Here is a 16,749-nt window from a genome sequence, read left to right as displayed (position 1 = left end):
TCATTCACAACGTGCATAAACTTTCTCTCCCATCTCATGAATAACTAAGGGCCAGAGTTTAAAATAGATTTAGGCAGATAGAAGCCGACTTTCAGAGCTCCTTCAATGCCAAGTCCTGTTAGGAGATCTGCTTTTGAATATCCTGCTTAGGCTTCTACCTGCATCCTTAGATATCCAAGGCTGTAAAAATCTGTCTGTTAAGGCGTGATCCAAAGCCACAAGATACACACACTGATACGAGTAGAAAACAGCAATAGCTTCTGTTTTGAGAAGCATGCTTGTTTAACCACCAGGTGACGCCCAGCCTGCAACAAGTGCCCAAGGGCTGGCACCTCCATGCAGAGTCACGGCCATAGCCCCAGCACAGCCCCTGCAGACAACAGAGACCCGGGGGGGATAAATATCCCCATTTCAGTAGGCTCATGAATCAGTACTCACTTCTAGAAGCCCCTTTTCTGCTCCACAGCTAGGAAACGGTGCTCTGCATGTGCAGTGGTCCCTGAGCTGGGATGTGACCAGTACCCAGTCATGGAGGAACTGGTCACATTTTCCCTGTAATGGGGCTGATATTTTGCTGCACGGGCATCGAGCGTCTGGTGCTGCCATGCAGCCTCCTGCCTAGCAGTGGGATAATGGGGCTGGAGAGCAGCTCTGAAGCTGACTTTTCCTTCAAGTGGGGGTCCCAGCAATAAGCTTGATGAGGAGAGGATCGTTTTGGGATGTGCACTGGCTGCAGACGAGCAGGATGATTCATCCCCGCCTGTCTGTGAGATGAGGTAGGTTTGTTGAGCTCTCCGCAGAGCCACACAGTGCATCAGCAGCAGGCTTGCATCTAATAATAATACCTTGTGAACAATTAAAATATAACTCCATTTAAGGGTGAGATACACAGCTTGGGTAAAAGACTGTAGGATGTAAAAAATGACACCAGGGTGTATTTTAAGAGAAACCAGCTGAACATACAAGGTGGTTGTGCAGCACGGCTCACTCCCCCGTGCTGGGTGGCTGCTGCCACCCCCTCAGAGAGCAGGAGCAAAGCCCCAATCTCACAGACTATTGGGAGGTTTTGCTGTTCACAGGAGCAACAGCCACTGAGGACACTGAAGAGGTTTGCCCCAGCTTTGGTTTGGGGCCAAACAGGCAGGTTTGGGGGCCGGGAGGCTGGGTGTGCAGGCAGGTTGGGATTTGTAGCAGTGGGCAGAGCTCCCAGTGTCCCAGATCTCTTGGGACATAAGAGGAAAGCATGGGAGCATGTAGGAAAGGTCCCACATTGCTTTGGGAGCTAGTGAGGTTATTAGGAATGCCTCGGAGCACTGAACACTAGAGTGGCAAATGAAGGGAAACAAGAACTCGGTGTCATTTCCACATCTTCAAGCTCATTGTTGGCTATCACCCAGACCTGTCTGAGCTCACCTGAGGGAAGGCAGGGAGAATTTTATCTGATAAAATAGATCAGACAAAGTGATAATAGGTGATACTGCTTGTGCCAGAAGTCCCTTGGAAAAAAAAAATAAAGAACTAGCAAAAGAGGAATAGATTTAGAGACAAAAAAAAAAGGGACTATGAACTGCGTGCATATTCTGTGCTTCAGTATAATGCCTTGCTGTACTGGCTGCCGATTGCTACTCACACACACACACAGAGCTATTACTTACAATGAGCTGCTGGCCATGGCAGGACAGGCAGCACAACACATGCAGTCTGTTGGAGGGGCTCAGCAGCCCCCGCTGCCAACACCACCTGCAGCAAGCACAGCCCCGTAACGCCTTTGTGCCACTGCTGCAGCCCTGGCAGCAGAAAATAGAGCCACTCCATCCCACTCGCACGCCGTGACTATTTATACAAGTGCCAGCAGCATGCACTGCCCTGCAGGTTACGTCTGCCTGCATGTTCCTAAGAACTCATGGGCAAATTCAGCCCCCAGGGGAAGCAGTGATCTTCAGTGACTCTGGTGCAACCCTGGGCACAGCAGTGCCAAAACAGAAGCATTCATGAAAATACATCAATTAAGCTCCATCTAGAGCATTGTCAGAGCTAAGAAGCGGTTAACGAGCAGTAAGAAGTGGGTTGCTGGTGATTTTACAGCTTCTTTGTAGGAGACGTGAACACCTGCTGCATTTTCTAAGTGGCTGAATGGCAGAGGATGGCTCACTTTCTGCCGGTCACTTGAGCACACCCATGGATTGCCTGCTGCAGGGAGTGATGGCAGGCAGGGACAGCCGGGGACACCAGCAGGTGTTATTTGGGTAGTAGGGAACACCAGTGCTACAGCACTGGCACGGTTTTGGTGGGTTTTTGTCCTAGGAAATGAGAATTTCAAGCTCATCCCCCAGGTAAACTGGTGCCAGCTTGACTTCGGGAGCAGGCAGTGCCAACACCACTGAAAGCTTTGGTGTGGTTCCCTTTGGGCTAGTGGTGAATCGCTGACTGGAGAAAGCTTAGCAGGACCCTTTGCTGACCTAATTAAGTATTCCTGTTTTCCTTGGTTTCTTTTATTCCTGTTAACACGTTATTTGTGAACAACTGAAATTTAATTTTGAAGCAACTGTGAACATCAGTAAACTCAACAGCCCAGCTGCAGTAGGGAAGCACTTCTCCCATGAAAATACTATCACGTGGTGTATACCACCTTTCCGAGCAAGGGTTTGTATCCTCAGCTCTCTCCCTCCAGGCAAGGATGTACTTTACTCACAGCACGGGAGCAGCTAAGAAGTCTCCCCCTGCTTCTGCAAGGAGGACCAAGTGATATAAAAGGCAGGAAGCCACCTGGGAGCACTTCCATTTCCATCCCTACCCATAATTATTTTCATCCTTAATCCCAGTTTTCAGCTCTCTGGCAGCTGCAGCTCACTCAGAAACAGACGAAAATACAGCAGGACCTGGAAGATAAAACACCCAGAACTGCAAAGCATCAATCAAAAGCAAGGGTGACATGTACAGCCCAGGCTTCTAACAGCCTCTCCTGATCCAGTCTGCATCATTTCCTCATTAATACAGTCTGGAAGATCTTTGAAACACTGCAATCACCTTTCTAGTAAGGATGTGGAACTAATAACTCCAGACCCAGAATCAACATTTCTTTTGGGAAAGTTTCCCTCTTGAATACATTTTGGCTTCAGAGAGCAGTGCGTCACTTCTTGAGAGCCTCTCCTTACTAGCTCTGCTGCCGTATCTGTCCCCTCCTGGCCACAGGCTCAGGCTGCTCCCCCAAACCCTGCTGCTGCCGACTCTGTCTCTCCCTCCTGTCCTCTCACCTTGCTGATGGGACATCCCCGAGTCTCCTGTAAGGCAGGGGCATTCAAAGAGCCTGTCTTAATCCCACAGGAGTTTAGCAAGGATCAAGGTCTTTGAAAATCCAGTTCCTGCTCCTACTACAAAGCTTGAAGAACAATTAAGAAGTGAATGTGTAGTGCTGCAGCAGCAGGGTTGAAAACCTACTGCTCAACTAGCTTTGATTTAAAACAGCAGTTCAAATATGCAAGAAAAAGCATTAAAGACAAAGCCCTTCAGTGACCAACTATCAGTAGGTAATAATAATCTATCAAAAGGCCAGGAGCTGGATGTCATGCCCCGTGCCAGTGTGGCTCTGACCCCAGACCCTGCTGGGGGGCAGTGGCTCTGGAGCAGGGTTGCAGCGTTCTCACTGCGGGGCTGCAGGTAGGGAGGAAAGAAAAACAAAACCAAAGAGAAAACAAAACTGCCTGTCTTGTTTTTCTGCCTCAGAGACCCACTTTTCTCAGGCAAAAGCTTTTAGGGATAACGTTCCCAAATCATTGGAAGACGCCTGCCCATCCTTTCCTATTGGTTGCTATGGTGAGAGATGACGGAGCCCGAGATGGGTATAACACGAGGCAGTGCGCGGGGAAGGGATTTAGAGGCAGGAGGGACCTGGCGGTGGGAAGAGGGGAAGAAGGGAAGGTGCCACACTGCTCACCAGCACCGAGGGGCTGCTGCGGACCTGCAGGGGAGGTAAGCTGCTGCCTGCGGCGCCGGGAGTGCCTAGGGACGGGTGCTGTGCTTTCCTGCTCTGCTCCTAAGAATGCTTAAAACAGTCGTTAAGATGAATCTGCTTCTAGAGTGAATTAAGAGAAAGTTAGTTTTATTAAGGGGAGGAGGAAAAAAAGAAAGAAAAAAGAAATCAGCTCTACTGCATGCAGCTCCTGCTTGGGGTGCTCGGCAGGGTGAGAGAGAGAGCCCTGTGAGAAGGCTCAGAGGGCACTTTGGTGACCTGAAGGAGCAATGTACCAGTCTGTGGCTGCTGTTAAACAGCAATTTGTTAGTGGTTGAAGTCTTTTATCCAGGGGAGAGATATTTAATTGTTATTTGTACATTTGGGCTTTGAAGACACTGATATTACATTTCACCAGACTTCAGATCTCACACTTCAGATCCTGATATTACACAGTGTGAGATGCTGTAGGAACAGAAAGACTTTATTAAGCAACAAGTTAGGTATGCAAAGTGCAGCAACAGCTTAAAACAGTTATTTAATCATTATGCAGCTTTTCCATGTGACATTTAGGTGTAAAATCAAGATTTCTATTGGAAACTCCACAAGGCAAACTGGAGCTAGCCTAGTAATCAGTTTATGTTAATCACACTTGCAGTATCCTTTCTATTCCATGGGAATGGAAGCAAAAAAGCTTTTTATATAGACAACGAGTCGCAAAGAGATTTGTACAAAATCTAACTAGAGCATAAAGTATGCCCTATGTCCCAGGTGGTGTTTTATTTATTTATCTATCTATCTATCTATTTATTTATTTATTTTTCCAAGAAGCAGCAGGATGATAGAGTAGTCTGGGCACCCGCAGAATTCAAATTTGGTAATTTTAGCCACCTAAAATCTAGCATCTAATCTAAGCCTGTCAGGAACACTCCTCCTGTCAGTAGAGAAAGCTCCCTCCTACCTCCTGGGCAGCTCAATTTCTACAGTCGCTTTCTCTTTGCAGCTGCAAAGGGGCATATAACAGTTTCTACATTCAAGGAAGAGAGGTGGTGACTGAGAGAAAAGACAGTAACAGCCATGAGCATGGAAGTCATGGAAGCAGCAGGATTAGAAATGAAAATATTGATTGTGGCAGGTGCCTCAACAGGTTACGTTTAATTTCCACAACCTCCCTGTGAGCGTAGGAGCCTACAGCAAAATGGGGAGGTTTCAAAGCAGTCACCTGAGTTACTCAATTTCTAAAAGTTCGCTGAAAAGTCTAAAGACAGTTGTGAGGAACCTTTCTGTTAGAGAGTGCTTAACAGTTCTCAAAATACATTTTTTTTAGTGACTAATATTTGCAAAACAAACAAAAAATAGTGCAGAGACATTCATGACTTATCTGATAGGCTGTACATTCTAGTCATTTACAAAAAGCAAAGGGAATTCTCCTGAAGCCTATAAGAGTCCAATACAAAGGCTAATAAAGCCAGTGGAAAGACTGCACTGATGTCAGTGGCCTTTGAGCCCGTACACGCGTTGGGGAACTCAGCCTCTCCCTGCTTCTGGTTTCAGGGGCACAATGAACATCGAAGTGCACAACATCACTTACACCAGTGCCACGGTCTCCTGGGCCACAAACAACCCTTGTCCGGAGAATTACTACCACGTCATGTACCGCCCCAACTGGAACAGCGTCTTCGCCGGCTACTTACGCCAAAACTTCCACCGTGAGGAGCGAGTTCCCCACTCCCTCAGCTCCCTCGTCCTCCACCGACTCACGCCCTCTACCATCTACGTCCTCTGCATCACGTGCAAGAACTCCTACCCCTCCAGCAACCACTGCACCACGTTCCACACGCTGGACCAACCCCCCCTGCTTTTCGGCGGCTCGAAGCACGAGCCCACCACCTCCATGTGGATGGTGAGCAGCCTGCTGCTGCTCTGCTTCATAGCTCTCCTGGCCTACGGCTGCCTGCAGTTCTGGTCGGCACGGTGCCGCGGGGCGTCAAGGCTGAAGGAGCCTGATGGCAGCTCAGAAGAAGTGGGAGAAGGCAGCAGCTCGCTGGATGGTCCCTCGAGTGATGGACTGAAAGAGGAGCTTCTGGAAGTGCCCATGACCACCGTGCTAATGAGGAGCTCCAGTTTCATGAGGGAGAGCCCATATAGTTCCCCCCGCTGCTTCTTTCCCTATAAGAACAGCGATGACAGGAGGGCCATCTTGCCACAGCACGGCCTTCAGTGAGAGCAAAAGGGAGGCCCTGCTTAGAAGTTTGGTTCGTGCTGTTTTTCCCAAGCTCTTGCCAACACAAGCATCTGTGTTGGGAACTGTTTGTCCCAGGGCAGAACATGAGGTGGAAATATTAGCCGCAGGGAGAAAGGCTTTTGTCAAGTGACAAAAATATTCTCATTTACTGAGCGGTTTTTAAAAGGAAACCAAGTCAGCTTTCTGGGAACAGCCAGGCTAGGCTGACTGTAGTGTCATTATCTAATCTGCATCAGTACTGTAGATTCACTTCAAAATCATCAACCAATGTACACAAGAAATAAACTCCACTCCAGTAGTTTCATGCTTGAGTGATTCTCCATTAGCATCACCCCCCAAGCCCTCGTAATGCTTGTATAAACAGTAATCATGGCCTGACAAAAGAGCTTTTTGTCAGTAATAAGTTGTCTACATTTGCACAGAAGTATTTTAGTAATTCCCTTTTTGAACTACAAACAGGATTCTTGAAGTAACACCTTCCTCGGGGAGCAGCACTGCTCTGGAGCTCCAACTCACTCTCCTCTCTCTGCATTTAGGTGGATGTGACTTGGTGTTGGTGCCAATGAGCGCAGAGCAGTGTCAGTGCCCCCTAACACAGGCATGTTACAGAGAAAAATATGAGAAAGCAATAGCAAAAAGCACAGTGAAGCTGCTTCTTGCATGGCTTTTTGATTTCACACGGCAATGTGACCCGGTACATTTGCATCCATCACACTGTTAATGAACTAGTTCTTGCATTGCTTTCTTCCTAAATAAAGGACTCCAACATCCACCCCTGCTGGCTGCTGTGGCTCATTTACTGACCTTGGATCCATAGAGGTAATAGGGTTGAACGTTGGCTGGTTTGTCCCGCTGGGGTTCCTGCGTGAAGGGGATTGCTGTCCTCACAAACCTGTGGTGGGCACAGGAGACGGGGAGGAAAGCGGTCAGTGCCTGGTTAACCACGGTCAGTGCAGACACTGCGCGGTCTGGGATGAACTGCAGTACCTGAGCTACACGAATGAGCTCCAATCTATCACTGATGTAAAATACATTGGTTTAACATATTACAAAGGTGGTTTTGTTGCCTTTTTTTTTTTTTTTGAGAAGCTGACACAGTTCTGCTGTGGAGTCACAGCCCTCTAAACCAAACTACCTCAGTTGCTTGCAGTCTCTGTCCAACTTTGTTGCTCGAATTTGTTACTTGAGCTTTCAAGGCCAGCCGGAGCTGTTGGGGTTTAACTTTTTCCATTGATGCTGCATTTCATTTGGAATAAAAACCTCACTACAATGCATGTGAATTTTATGTGCCAGGTGTGATGTGTTGGAAAGAAACACAGGGTCTTTGGGTGCCCCCTGCCATGCTTTTCCTCCTCACCTGTTGGTGGATCCATTGTAGCAGTAGTTGGGTAGAAAGTCAAAGTTGAGCTCCCAGAAGACATGGAGGGTGATGCGGCCATAGGGTGCGGAGACGTTGTGGTTGGCCTCCCGGAACATGGCATCAAAGCTGTCCAATGTCATGTGCTTGCACAGCAACCTGTGAGTCAGGCGATTTATTTCCAACAGCCACTCCAGCTCCTGCAGCACATAAAGCAGTGGCAGATGCAAAAGTGTTACCAAGATGACAACAGAAACAGCTGATTTAATTGCCAAGGGGATGACTCTATATCCACACCCCACACACAACTTCCCAGGTGAGGATGTAGCAAATGCTAAAGGCATCAATTTAACTCAGTGGCCGAGGCCAATTGCACTTCTACTCAAGGGGGTCCTGCTCCAGTATCTCCTAAACTTGCAGGCAGAAAAAATAATTTGTTCCCCACTGAGTGCTGGCTGGCTTTCACAACAGCATCCTTCGGAGGTGGAAACTGGTAATTTTACACTACTTGACTGTGATGCTCCTGTAAAGTATCAAAGGCAGCAAATCCTGTACGCACGTAAGCGATCTCAGTTACCTGCAGTCAACAGAGGGAATTACAGTTAAGATTTCCCACTCCCAGATCACAGGACTCTATTCTACAATGTCTGCAAAATTTAACTGCTGACTGTTACCTTACGATTTACACAGATATGGCCCAATAATAATGCAATTAAGGCTTAAAAGTAGAAACAGTAGAGACTCAGCATCGTAACGGAGAATGCACGCCTGGCTGAAACCTACTGTAGGTGGGACTTCTGGCAGAAGACAGCTGACTCTGTATTCACAGCAGTGTATTATTCTCAATATTTATTCTTTTAGTCGGGAACAGTTCTTACCACTATGGATGTCAGGTCCTCACTCTCGAAGCGGCTAATGGCCTGGTCTAATGATTTGTACATCGCTGCTGAGATACGCTGGGTTATGAGCCTGTTCAGGTCAATTGACCTACCCAGCAACTGGGAAAAGAAGAGAAAATATTTGTTTGCTATATACAGATGGGGAAAAGCTGTTTTAGTATTTTGATTGGTTTTTAATAGACAGAAGTTAAAGCCAAATATCCAGTGCTGCTTAAATGTGAAAATGGTAATACAAATGCCTCTGTTGGGTTTACTATTACTTAGGAAAGTAAGGATGGAAATGTGAAGCATAACTTAATTATAATAACATAATTAATTGCCCCCCCCGGCCCCATGTCCTGAGCGTGGTGTGTCAGAAGCAGGTTCAACCATTCACATTAGAGCACTGGTCTTGACTGAGCCCAGCACTAGGATGCCAGCTGCCAACAAAAGGATAAGAGACCAAGAGCTGAGAATACCACAGTCTGCTGCCTGCAGTGTACCTGGACGTGCCTCTGCTTGAGCAGTGTCTCGTAGCGGTTGGATGGTGGGTATGGAATGATCACCCCGTAATTCTTACACTCGGCCCGGAAACGTTTGTCCAATAAAACACTGAAAAAGGAAAACAATGTCAGGAGAAAGGAAACATGCACAACCAGCTACTCTGTGGATCTTTTCCAGAGTTGTTTTCATTCTTCCTTTCAACTTGCTCTGAATGCCAAGAAAATTTCCGCACACTACTAAATCACAGAGCAGAAGTTATCTAGGGACTGCCATGCTGCTATCATTCTTGGCTCTTATGGCTAAATCATCCAAAAAGATTGTGCTGGAAGATATCACTAGTGCCAGGAAGTGGGGTGATCCCACAGGTATGCTCCCTCCTTGACGGTCTGCTGTAGGAACAGTTTGCTGGTGGTGCTGATTGCTCTCCTTCTCTAAGGTCTGATGTGATTAGAGTCAAAACTCTTGGCAGAGTTAGACTGAAGACTTGGTTCACCTTTGGGGACATGAGAGGAAGACTCTCATTAGAGTTCATCCACGTTCTTTCAGTGGTTAGGAGGAAAAGTCACCAAGGGCCTCTCTCTCCAGCTGGAAGCAGGCAGCTGTCTGAAGTGTGATCTAAGACAGTGAGAATCCCTCTAGTCGTTACAAGTCCTGCTGCTCTGCTAGGGTGAGGACAAGCGCATATCCCTGTTTCTTAGAGATGGGAGGTTTCCACTTATCTGTCTGGTACAAGTGTCAAGCAAGGACATGTCTTCAATAGGCTTGGTTTACTGTGCTGCTGCTCTCACAAATTGTACTCAAATAGATACATAGGATATGAATTATTTTTATTTCACTTTTAACCATGTCTGCCTTGGCACCATTAATTCATTTTTCCCATCTACACTGGTGTGACACGAATAGCACGCTCTGTGAGGAAAGGATGATCTGTTTTGTTATGTCTACCCACAGCGGCTACTCCCTGAGGGGAACCTTTTGGTTAACAGCGACTTGGATGCAGCACTATCATCACTCAGCAGAAGCAGTCAGGTTCTCCTACCTGCCAGCCATTGCTTTATAATAGGCAAAGATCTGATCTGCCAGCTTGTACACAAATTGATCAAAGCATAAATTCACCTGGGGGAGAAAAAACAAGACATCATGAGGGTGTCACTGACACAGAATAGCTCCTTCCTACTCATGCAAGATCGATACAACGCAATACAGAGCTCTAATTTAATACACACATGTATGTCAGGTTATCTAAAAACCACACTGCAGATCTCACATGCTAAACATAAGCAGAAATTTGCAGTTATGTTTCTGGCCTATAGTTTCTAAATGTTCCTGGAGGGCCCCGTCCCCCATCCACAGTCACCCTTCTCTTGCAGGGATCTCTGGGTTCTCATTTTCCTCTGATGCCTCATAACCTTCTGCCCATCAGACAGACTCTTCCAGGCTCCCAGTGTTTAATAGCATTTGGCTTCCACTGGTCCCCGTGGGCACTGCTGAGCTGAAGCCTTTAATCAGCAGAGCATGTCAGCTCTCAGAATATTCTGATCTTCTGAAAATTTCTCATTCTCATGGGGTGTATTTTTCAGGAGATGCCTACAACTAATGCACTGCACTACTGGGCTGGGCTGTCAAACAGGGCAATGTGACCCCAGTGAGCTCCTTCCATACAATGAAGATGAAAAAGACTTACTTCAGCTTCAATTTCATCATACAGGAACTGCTTTTTGAACTTGGTCAAGGCATAGTATGCGCTGTCATTGTAGAGGTCCAAGGGGTACAGTACGTACCTGAGGGCAAGAAAGCAGATCATGCCTTGGAGCATATCAGCAAAAATAGCAGCGACTCAGTGCAAGAAGTGGCTTTTTTCTGACCTCACTCCTTTCACCTCCTCTCACTTCAGTCCCTCAAATCCCCCCACCTCACTCCCTCTGTCTGAGTTGCTGGAAGCAGCAAGAACAGACCTGGACGTGTCCTAATTGTGAGTTGTTCTATCAATGCTTGCTCCTTCTCTGCCATTAAAAAACGTTGTTCTGCCCGGACTCCACAGAGTGCCCTCACAGTGGTTATGAAATGGTAAACAAAGCTTTCCAAATGAGGAATATTATTATGAACATAACTGTACTTGCATAACAGCAATTCCTCTGATCACTTATCACTTGTATAAAGAAAAAAAAGTGCTTAAGTGCTTCAGCCAGGGCCCACATCCCTTTGGTTGCACATGCTGGCTGGCTGCTGTGTGCAGATGACTATCACCAAGCTGTGTGCTGATCCTAATACAGCAGTTGCCAATTGTTGGTTTATGATGCATAAGCAAGTGCCAGTGTCAGGAAGCAGGCAGTGTGCATTTGCTAATGAGTTATTCACACAGTGCACACTCATGTGACAGCAAGGCAAGAAATACAGTTTGTTTTTTTCCTTCCTTGTCAAAGAGACTGCTCACCACCAGCCTACCCTTCTCCAAAAGAAAATTGCAAGCCTGAGTGAAGGCACAGACCCACCACAGCCCATCAGCTCTTACTCCATCATGGAGGGTTCTTTGGTTTCCAGAATATGGTCTGTAAGGATCCAAGGCATGGACATTTCGATGGGGAACTGGATGCGGCGGCCCATGGTCAGCTCCAGGAAGAACTCCCGGAACCAGAGCTGGGACAGGTCGCAGCACTGCTGCAGCGCTTCTGAAACACAGAGGAGATCCCCCCAGTGGGAGGGCACCAAAGTTACTCTCTAGGGGTGGCAGAGAGAGAGGGAAGAGCACAAGAAGCAGTGCCAGTGGTGTCATACTGGACTGTTTTGGGGCATGAAACTGCTTTCTGGGATGTCTCCACTTTTAAACAAAGACTCTGTTCATGCTGTCTGAGCACTTTGTAATAGAAGAGGAAGAAGAGATCATTCCTTTTGCTCTAGAGCTCCAGGAAGAAAATTTCAACAGCTCAAAATCACTTGGGAAGATTTCTTCTGTGCCTAGTGGCTCAGAAGCTTGGCTAAGATGGAAAGAAAACCCCACTCCTAGAAACTAAACTACAGTTTATGTCTCTTTCGCTATTGCTGACTCATTCCTGTTCACATAATGATTAATACCTACAAGCAAGCCTGTATCAGGCAGAAGTAGAACATCTGGGAAAAATCAAAGAAAATCTTCTGCATAGGTGAACACAGAGCAAAGATACTTTGCTAGTGTGCAAAAGTTGGATTCAAGCCTCCCCGTGCCATAGCCTCACCACTGATGTTGAGAAGGTGGGTGAAGAAGAAGGACTGCTTGTGGAACTCCTCAATGGCCAAGACTATCGGCCCATCCAAGCTGCTCCTCAGAGTCTTCTTTGAGCCACTCTTGTCTGCTATGAGGGACTCCAGCATGGTCCGCACCATGTAGAGCTTTGGAAGGAAGTTAACATGGAGTTACTATCCTGTGAGATACCACCACACACTGCCATGGTGCTCTGCAGCAAAAAATAACACTTCTCCTGACTGGTTTCTACTCTACTCTCTCAGCCCTATAGGCCACCATCATTCTGAACTAGAAATAATCATAAACCTAAAAAAAGGAGGCTTTAGGAACAAACTAGGCATCAAAGCAACATTTAACACATAGCATGTGAATTATCGATGTTGTAAGTTATGACGTTACTGAGTTATAATGTTATAAGATGTTACTAAAAATCCCATGGAAACAGCTGCCAACACATGGGATGGGAGACTCCTACATGCCAGTAAGACCATTAATTTCTTACTCAGGAGACAGAAATTTACATACCTGTGTACTTGATGGTCCTACTGCTCTTCGTGGGACTTTAATATCAAATCCACCTTTAGGATCCTTCTCACCTCTCAGGCAAGGATCGTTTGGTGGCTCACGACCTCCCTCCCAGTCACAGATTGTCTTCCGAATTGCTTGAAGAACACTGAAATAGGTAGGGGGAGGGAAATTAGTGCTTAAACTTGATTTTACTGCAAGGTGAAAATACTGACTGCTGTGCATATACAAGGTGGGAAGTATATGAGGTGGGGAGACACAAAGTTGTTTTGGGGGGAGTCATGTCCAAAACTGACCATGAAAAGAGTTGCTGGCCAAAGTATGTTGGCTGGTAGTGTAACATTAAGCTGTCTGCAGGGGCACATGCTTATATAGTACAAATGTATTACACAAATAAATACACCGGCTTTGTGTTACATTCAAGAAAGACCAACCTGATCAGGACGTTCTTCTTCTTCCTGACTGCCTGCCTGAGCGGCTCTCGCAGAGTCACCTGGGCAAAGTCCTGCAGGGCTGCATAGATGGTGTTACGGATGGCTTGGTTAAAGACACTCTCCATCCGGCCCATCAACACTTGCAGACCTTTGATCATGGCAATTACCTGAAGCAAAAATTAAAAACAGATGTACTTCCCAGTTTTCCTTTGTATGGACAGGTCCATAAATCCACCATTATGATAACTTGGTACTAAATTAATTCTCTTCAAGTAACTTGGGTACAGCAAATACGTGGCTTTATTTGTTTTGTTTTGTTTTCTGCTTTAAGGATCACCATGAACTGGTGGAACATTTCCAGTACCACTGTCTCTGAAATGGCCCCTATCCCTTGGCAGACCCTGCTTCCACTCCTGATCTCTTGATATCTTTAATAACACCCAGTCCTGGGAGACTGCACATGCCCCATGTGAGTGCAGCTGTGTGACTTGGACAGATCTGATGAGAACAGAATATGGATAAGAAAACAATCCTTGCTGGCTCTTACTCACTCTTAATTATATTTTAAGCAAAGTCAAAACTTTAAGTAAAAGGTACAATTCAATGTGGAGCCACTCTGCTCACTGCCCCCTCCTCATGCTGCTCACTGCTCATCCATAGCAGCAGTTGTTGACTGATAAACAAAATACCTGGATGAAGGAAGGACTGCTATTTCCATTTTAGAAGCTGGGAAGAATTTAATCAGTGGTTTTCAAAAGCAGACTTCCACACTGCTGGTGGACACCTGCGAGGTGCAGCTAAGAGATGACCTTTGAAAACTGCAGTCCAAATACTCTGAAACACTTTAAAAAATCTGGCACTTTGCGACTTTTCCAAGTGACCTAGATAATTTGGGGCAAAGTGCACAAAACATGATCTCTAGGCCACTCTATCTGCTATGGCACTACAAAACAAGGCAGCAGTTGGCACTTACCTCCACAAAGGCAAACTTCTCTTCACTGGTGTAGTTGTACCGGGTGGCTCTTTCATACTCTTCTGCTGTTCCTGGGCAATCCTTGTTGCAAAACTTATCTGTGGGATGAACCAGCTTCCAAGAGTACTGGAAGATGGAAACATGCACTGTTAACATTGCAATGAGTAAGACAAAGGGCTGGAGGGATTAAAGAGGGCTCTGTCAGAAAAACACTCCCCAAACTTTACTACAGTTGTTTGAGACTCCTTTGAGAACTTAATTTATGCTTCTTTGTGGCTGTGTTATCACTGTACTGAATATTGGTTTTGTTTATTTGGGAGGTGCCAGTCACATCAGGCTTCTGACATTCATGGACTTGTGTTAAGATGTGGTCAAAACTTTCCAAATTAAGAATTTCCATCATTATTTGAATTACAAATTTACGTGTTAAAGACCCAGACTTATCACCCTTCTTTTGGTACTTAACAGAGGTGTTCAGGTGAGAAGTCACCAGCCTCCTCTAATGCTACTGGGGGCGCCCTGCACCTGCAAAGGGCACTTCAGCTCTAAGGAGAGATGAGCGAGCTCTGCTTCTCCATTTGGTTCAGAGAGGCTTCGGGGTGATTAGTTGTCTGATTTTAGCATGTTTGTCAAAGGCTTAAAGTTAGGTGGCATGCAAGCAATCTCACCTTTCCACAATCAGCACTGTGTGCTGTGTTGAAATGTTCACCTTATTCCAGAAAAAGGAGGAAATTACACACTTTGATGCACTCACCACTTCCATGACATGAGCACTCCACTTGGACAGCAGCTGCAGCCCCCGTAAAGCGAGATCAAAGAGCTCCCTGTACTCTTCATCTGACTTCTGGCTGTCCAGCCCTGAGCCGGTGACGACCTGGAGAAGATCACATCACATCAGGGCTAGAGTCAGCAGCTCGCTGCGGTGCCTTGGCTCAGCCAAACAGCAGCAGCAGATCTCTCTCTCTCAAATCCCATCTGAAAAGAATTCCCCATGACCTTATGATCAAGCTAAAACAGCGCTGTGCATATACAGTCCCGTGGGAAAAGAGGTATAACTTGGCAGGACTCTTATTACCCAGGTGGTCCATTTATTTCCTACAGAAAAATGAGTCTGACCTGTAACCTCAGAGCAAATAACTGATCCTCTCATTCCATTTTCCCATTTCTTTGTGATGGTCTAATACCACTGAACTCCTCTAGAGGCCTTTACTGATTTAAAGTTCAAAAAAGCACATAAAAATGCCAAAACAGAAAGGCTAAGAACACTAACAAATCATTAAATTAAAAGTGATGAATGAGGAACCCACATTTGCAAGAAAACAGTCTCAATCCCATCAGAAAGGGCTCTGACATTCAGTGATCAACAGAGCTGCTGGGGAGAACTTTCCTCAAAGCCCTGACCGACAGCTCAGCGTAACAGGAAAGACCCATCTGCAAGACACGGGTGTTCTGCCACCCACGGTCGATGATAAACAATTAGCTGCAAAAATATTTCTCCTTCTTATTTGAACTGAGCTGCGGCCAAGGAGCAGGAGGTTGCAGAGCAGGCTTCCAGTGCACGCGATTTTGAACGGGCAGGGACCTTTCATAACTTGCTTTTTTATTGCTGGATCGAACAGTGGATTGATATAGTTTCATGTGTATTCTTCTCCCCCCTCATCATATGTCCTTGGCACAGTATGTCCACACTACTGCCACACTTGTCCCCTCCCAGCCTCGCCTGTCTGAGGATCACAGCGCCCACCCTGAGCTTACCTCGCTGTTGCTGTAGCGAGCGAGCTCCGAGATGAAGCGGATGTGGTCGTCCCGGATCTGCACCATCTGCTCGCAGATGTTGTACTGGGGACTTATGCTGCTCTGAGTGCACGTCCACCTGGGCAAAAAAGCAACGGCTTCAAGAACGGGACACGGGGCTCCTCTCAGACACCCCCAGGGACAAAGCCTTTCGCTCAACTGCTCTCTTCACCTCAACGTGCCCATGGCATGCCACCTACAAGGCAGCCTGTGTCCTCTCTCTCATCCCCAGGGTGTGTGATGTCTTCCAGAGGTGATCTCAACAGCACGACAAGGATGTTTGCCTCACCTTTCTGTTAGAACACCTCTGCTCCATCCCCCCTAAAGGCTGCTCTCTCTGTTGGGTTCACCTACCCCCACGGGCAGACGTGGTTATTTCGCTGTTTGCTGTCTGGCAAGCTTTCAGGGAAGGACAAACTGCAGAGCCCCATCACCGTTTGCATCCCTTCTGCTAAACTTAAGGATAATCATCTCCTTAGAGGTCATCCTTCTGGGTCCTATAGGGCTGGTCATTGTGCCCTTCTGCTGCAGGAAAGACCCTGCAAGGGGCCATCATGGAAACAGCCCTCCTGCTCTTTTTGGTTCTGCTCACATTACTAACTTAGTGGGCAACCCTGGGAGTAAACTGAGGAGGAGATGATTAAAAGCACTAGATTTTCATCTGCATTGAGCCACATGTACTCTGTAACAGTGCAAAGGAGTCTTAAAGGGAAGGCAGCTCTCCCAGTGGCACAGTCATATGAAGCAGTGGTCAGAATAAGCATGAACCAGGTTTTTCTAATTTAACATTGCACTTTTCCCAGACCTTTATTAGCCACTGGCATAGAACCAGAACAGCTCCATCAAAATGCTTTGTGCAAACAGATGTCT

At 46.6% G+C, this 16,749-nt stretch overlaps 2 protein-coding genes across 9 annotated transcripts in view; one reads left to right on the top strand and one right to left on the bottom strand.

Annotated features, from left to right (window-relative positions):
• FNDC9 (fibronectin type III domain containing 9) overlaps positions 1 to 6,986 on the top strand; it is a 35,362-nt gene extending 28,376 nt beyond the window's left edge. Inside the window, exons 1-2 of one of the 2 annotated variants that reach the window (XM_021278887.4) lie at positions 3,333 to 3,969; positions 5,504 to 6,986. In XM_021278887.4, coding sequence (XP_021134562.4) covers positions 3,821 to 3,969; positions 5,504 to 6,173 — 819 coding nt within the window. In that variant the 5' untranslated portion in view covers positions 3,333 to 3,820 and the 3' untranslated portion in view covers positions 6,174 to 6,986. Of the gene's footprint in view, positions 1 to 3,332; positions 3,970 to 5,503 lie in introns of those variants that run through there. The other variant, XM_038186299.2, reaches the window with a different exon arrangement.
• The window catches only part of CYFIP2 (cytoplasmic FMR1 interacting protein 2), a 53,439-nt gene that overhangs the window by 17,327 nt on the left and 19,363 nt on the right, over positions 1 to 16,749 (bottom strand). For all 7 annotated transcript variants that reach the window (XM_027468114.3, XM_072023603.1, XM_038186293.2 and 4 more), the window contains exons 11-23: positions 15,841 to 15,958; positions 14,840 to 14,959; positions 14,086 to 14,211; positions 13,113 to 13,279; positions 12,679 to 12,826; positions 12,146 to 12,299; positions 11,446 to 11,602; positions 10,618 to 10,714; positions 9,973 to 10,049; positions 8,933 to 9,041; positions 8,430 to 8,549; positions 7,552 to 7,751; positions 6,999 to 7,086 (exon numbers count right to left, since the gene is read on the bottom strand). In XM_027468114.3, the coding sequence (XP_027323915.1) occupies positions 6,999 to 7,086; positions 7,552 to 7,751; positions 8,430 to 8,549; positions 8,933 to 9,041; positions 9,973 to 10,049; positions 10,618 to 10,714; positions 11,446 to 11,602; positions 12,146 to 12,299; positions 12,679 to 12,826; positions 13,113 to 13,279; positions 14,086 to 14,211; positions 14,840 to 14,959; positions 15,841 to 15,958 (1,681 nt within the window). The remainder of the gene's footprint in view (positions 1 to 6,998; positions 7,087 to 7,551; positions 7,752 to 8,429; positions 8,550 to 8,932; positions 9,042 to 9,972; positions 10,050 to 10,617; positions 10,715 to 11,445; positions 11,603 to 12,145; positions 12,300 to 12,678; positions 12,827 to 13,112; positions 13,280 to 14,085; positions 14,212 to 14,839; positions 14,960 to 15,840; positions 15,959 to 16,749) is intronic.

This window comes from Anas platyrhynchos, chromosome 14 (assembly GCF_047663525.1).
Source record: "Anas platyrhynchos isolate ZD024472 breed Pekin duck chromosome 14, IASCAAS_PekinDuck_T2T, whole genome shotgun sequence".
NCBI classification, from domain to species: Eukaryota; Metazoa; Chordata; class Aves; order Anseriformes; family Anatidae; genus Anas; species Anas platyrhynchos.
This window is presented reverse-complemented; position numbering and strand designations above follow the sequence as displayed.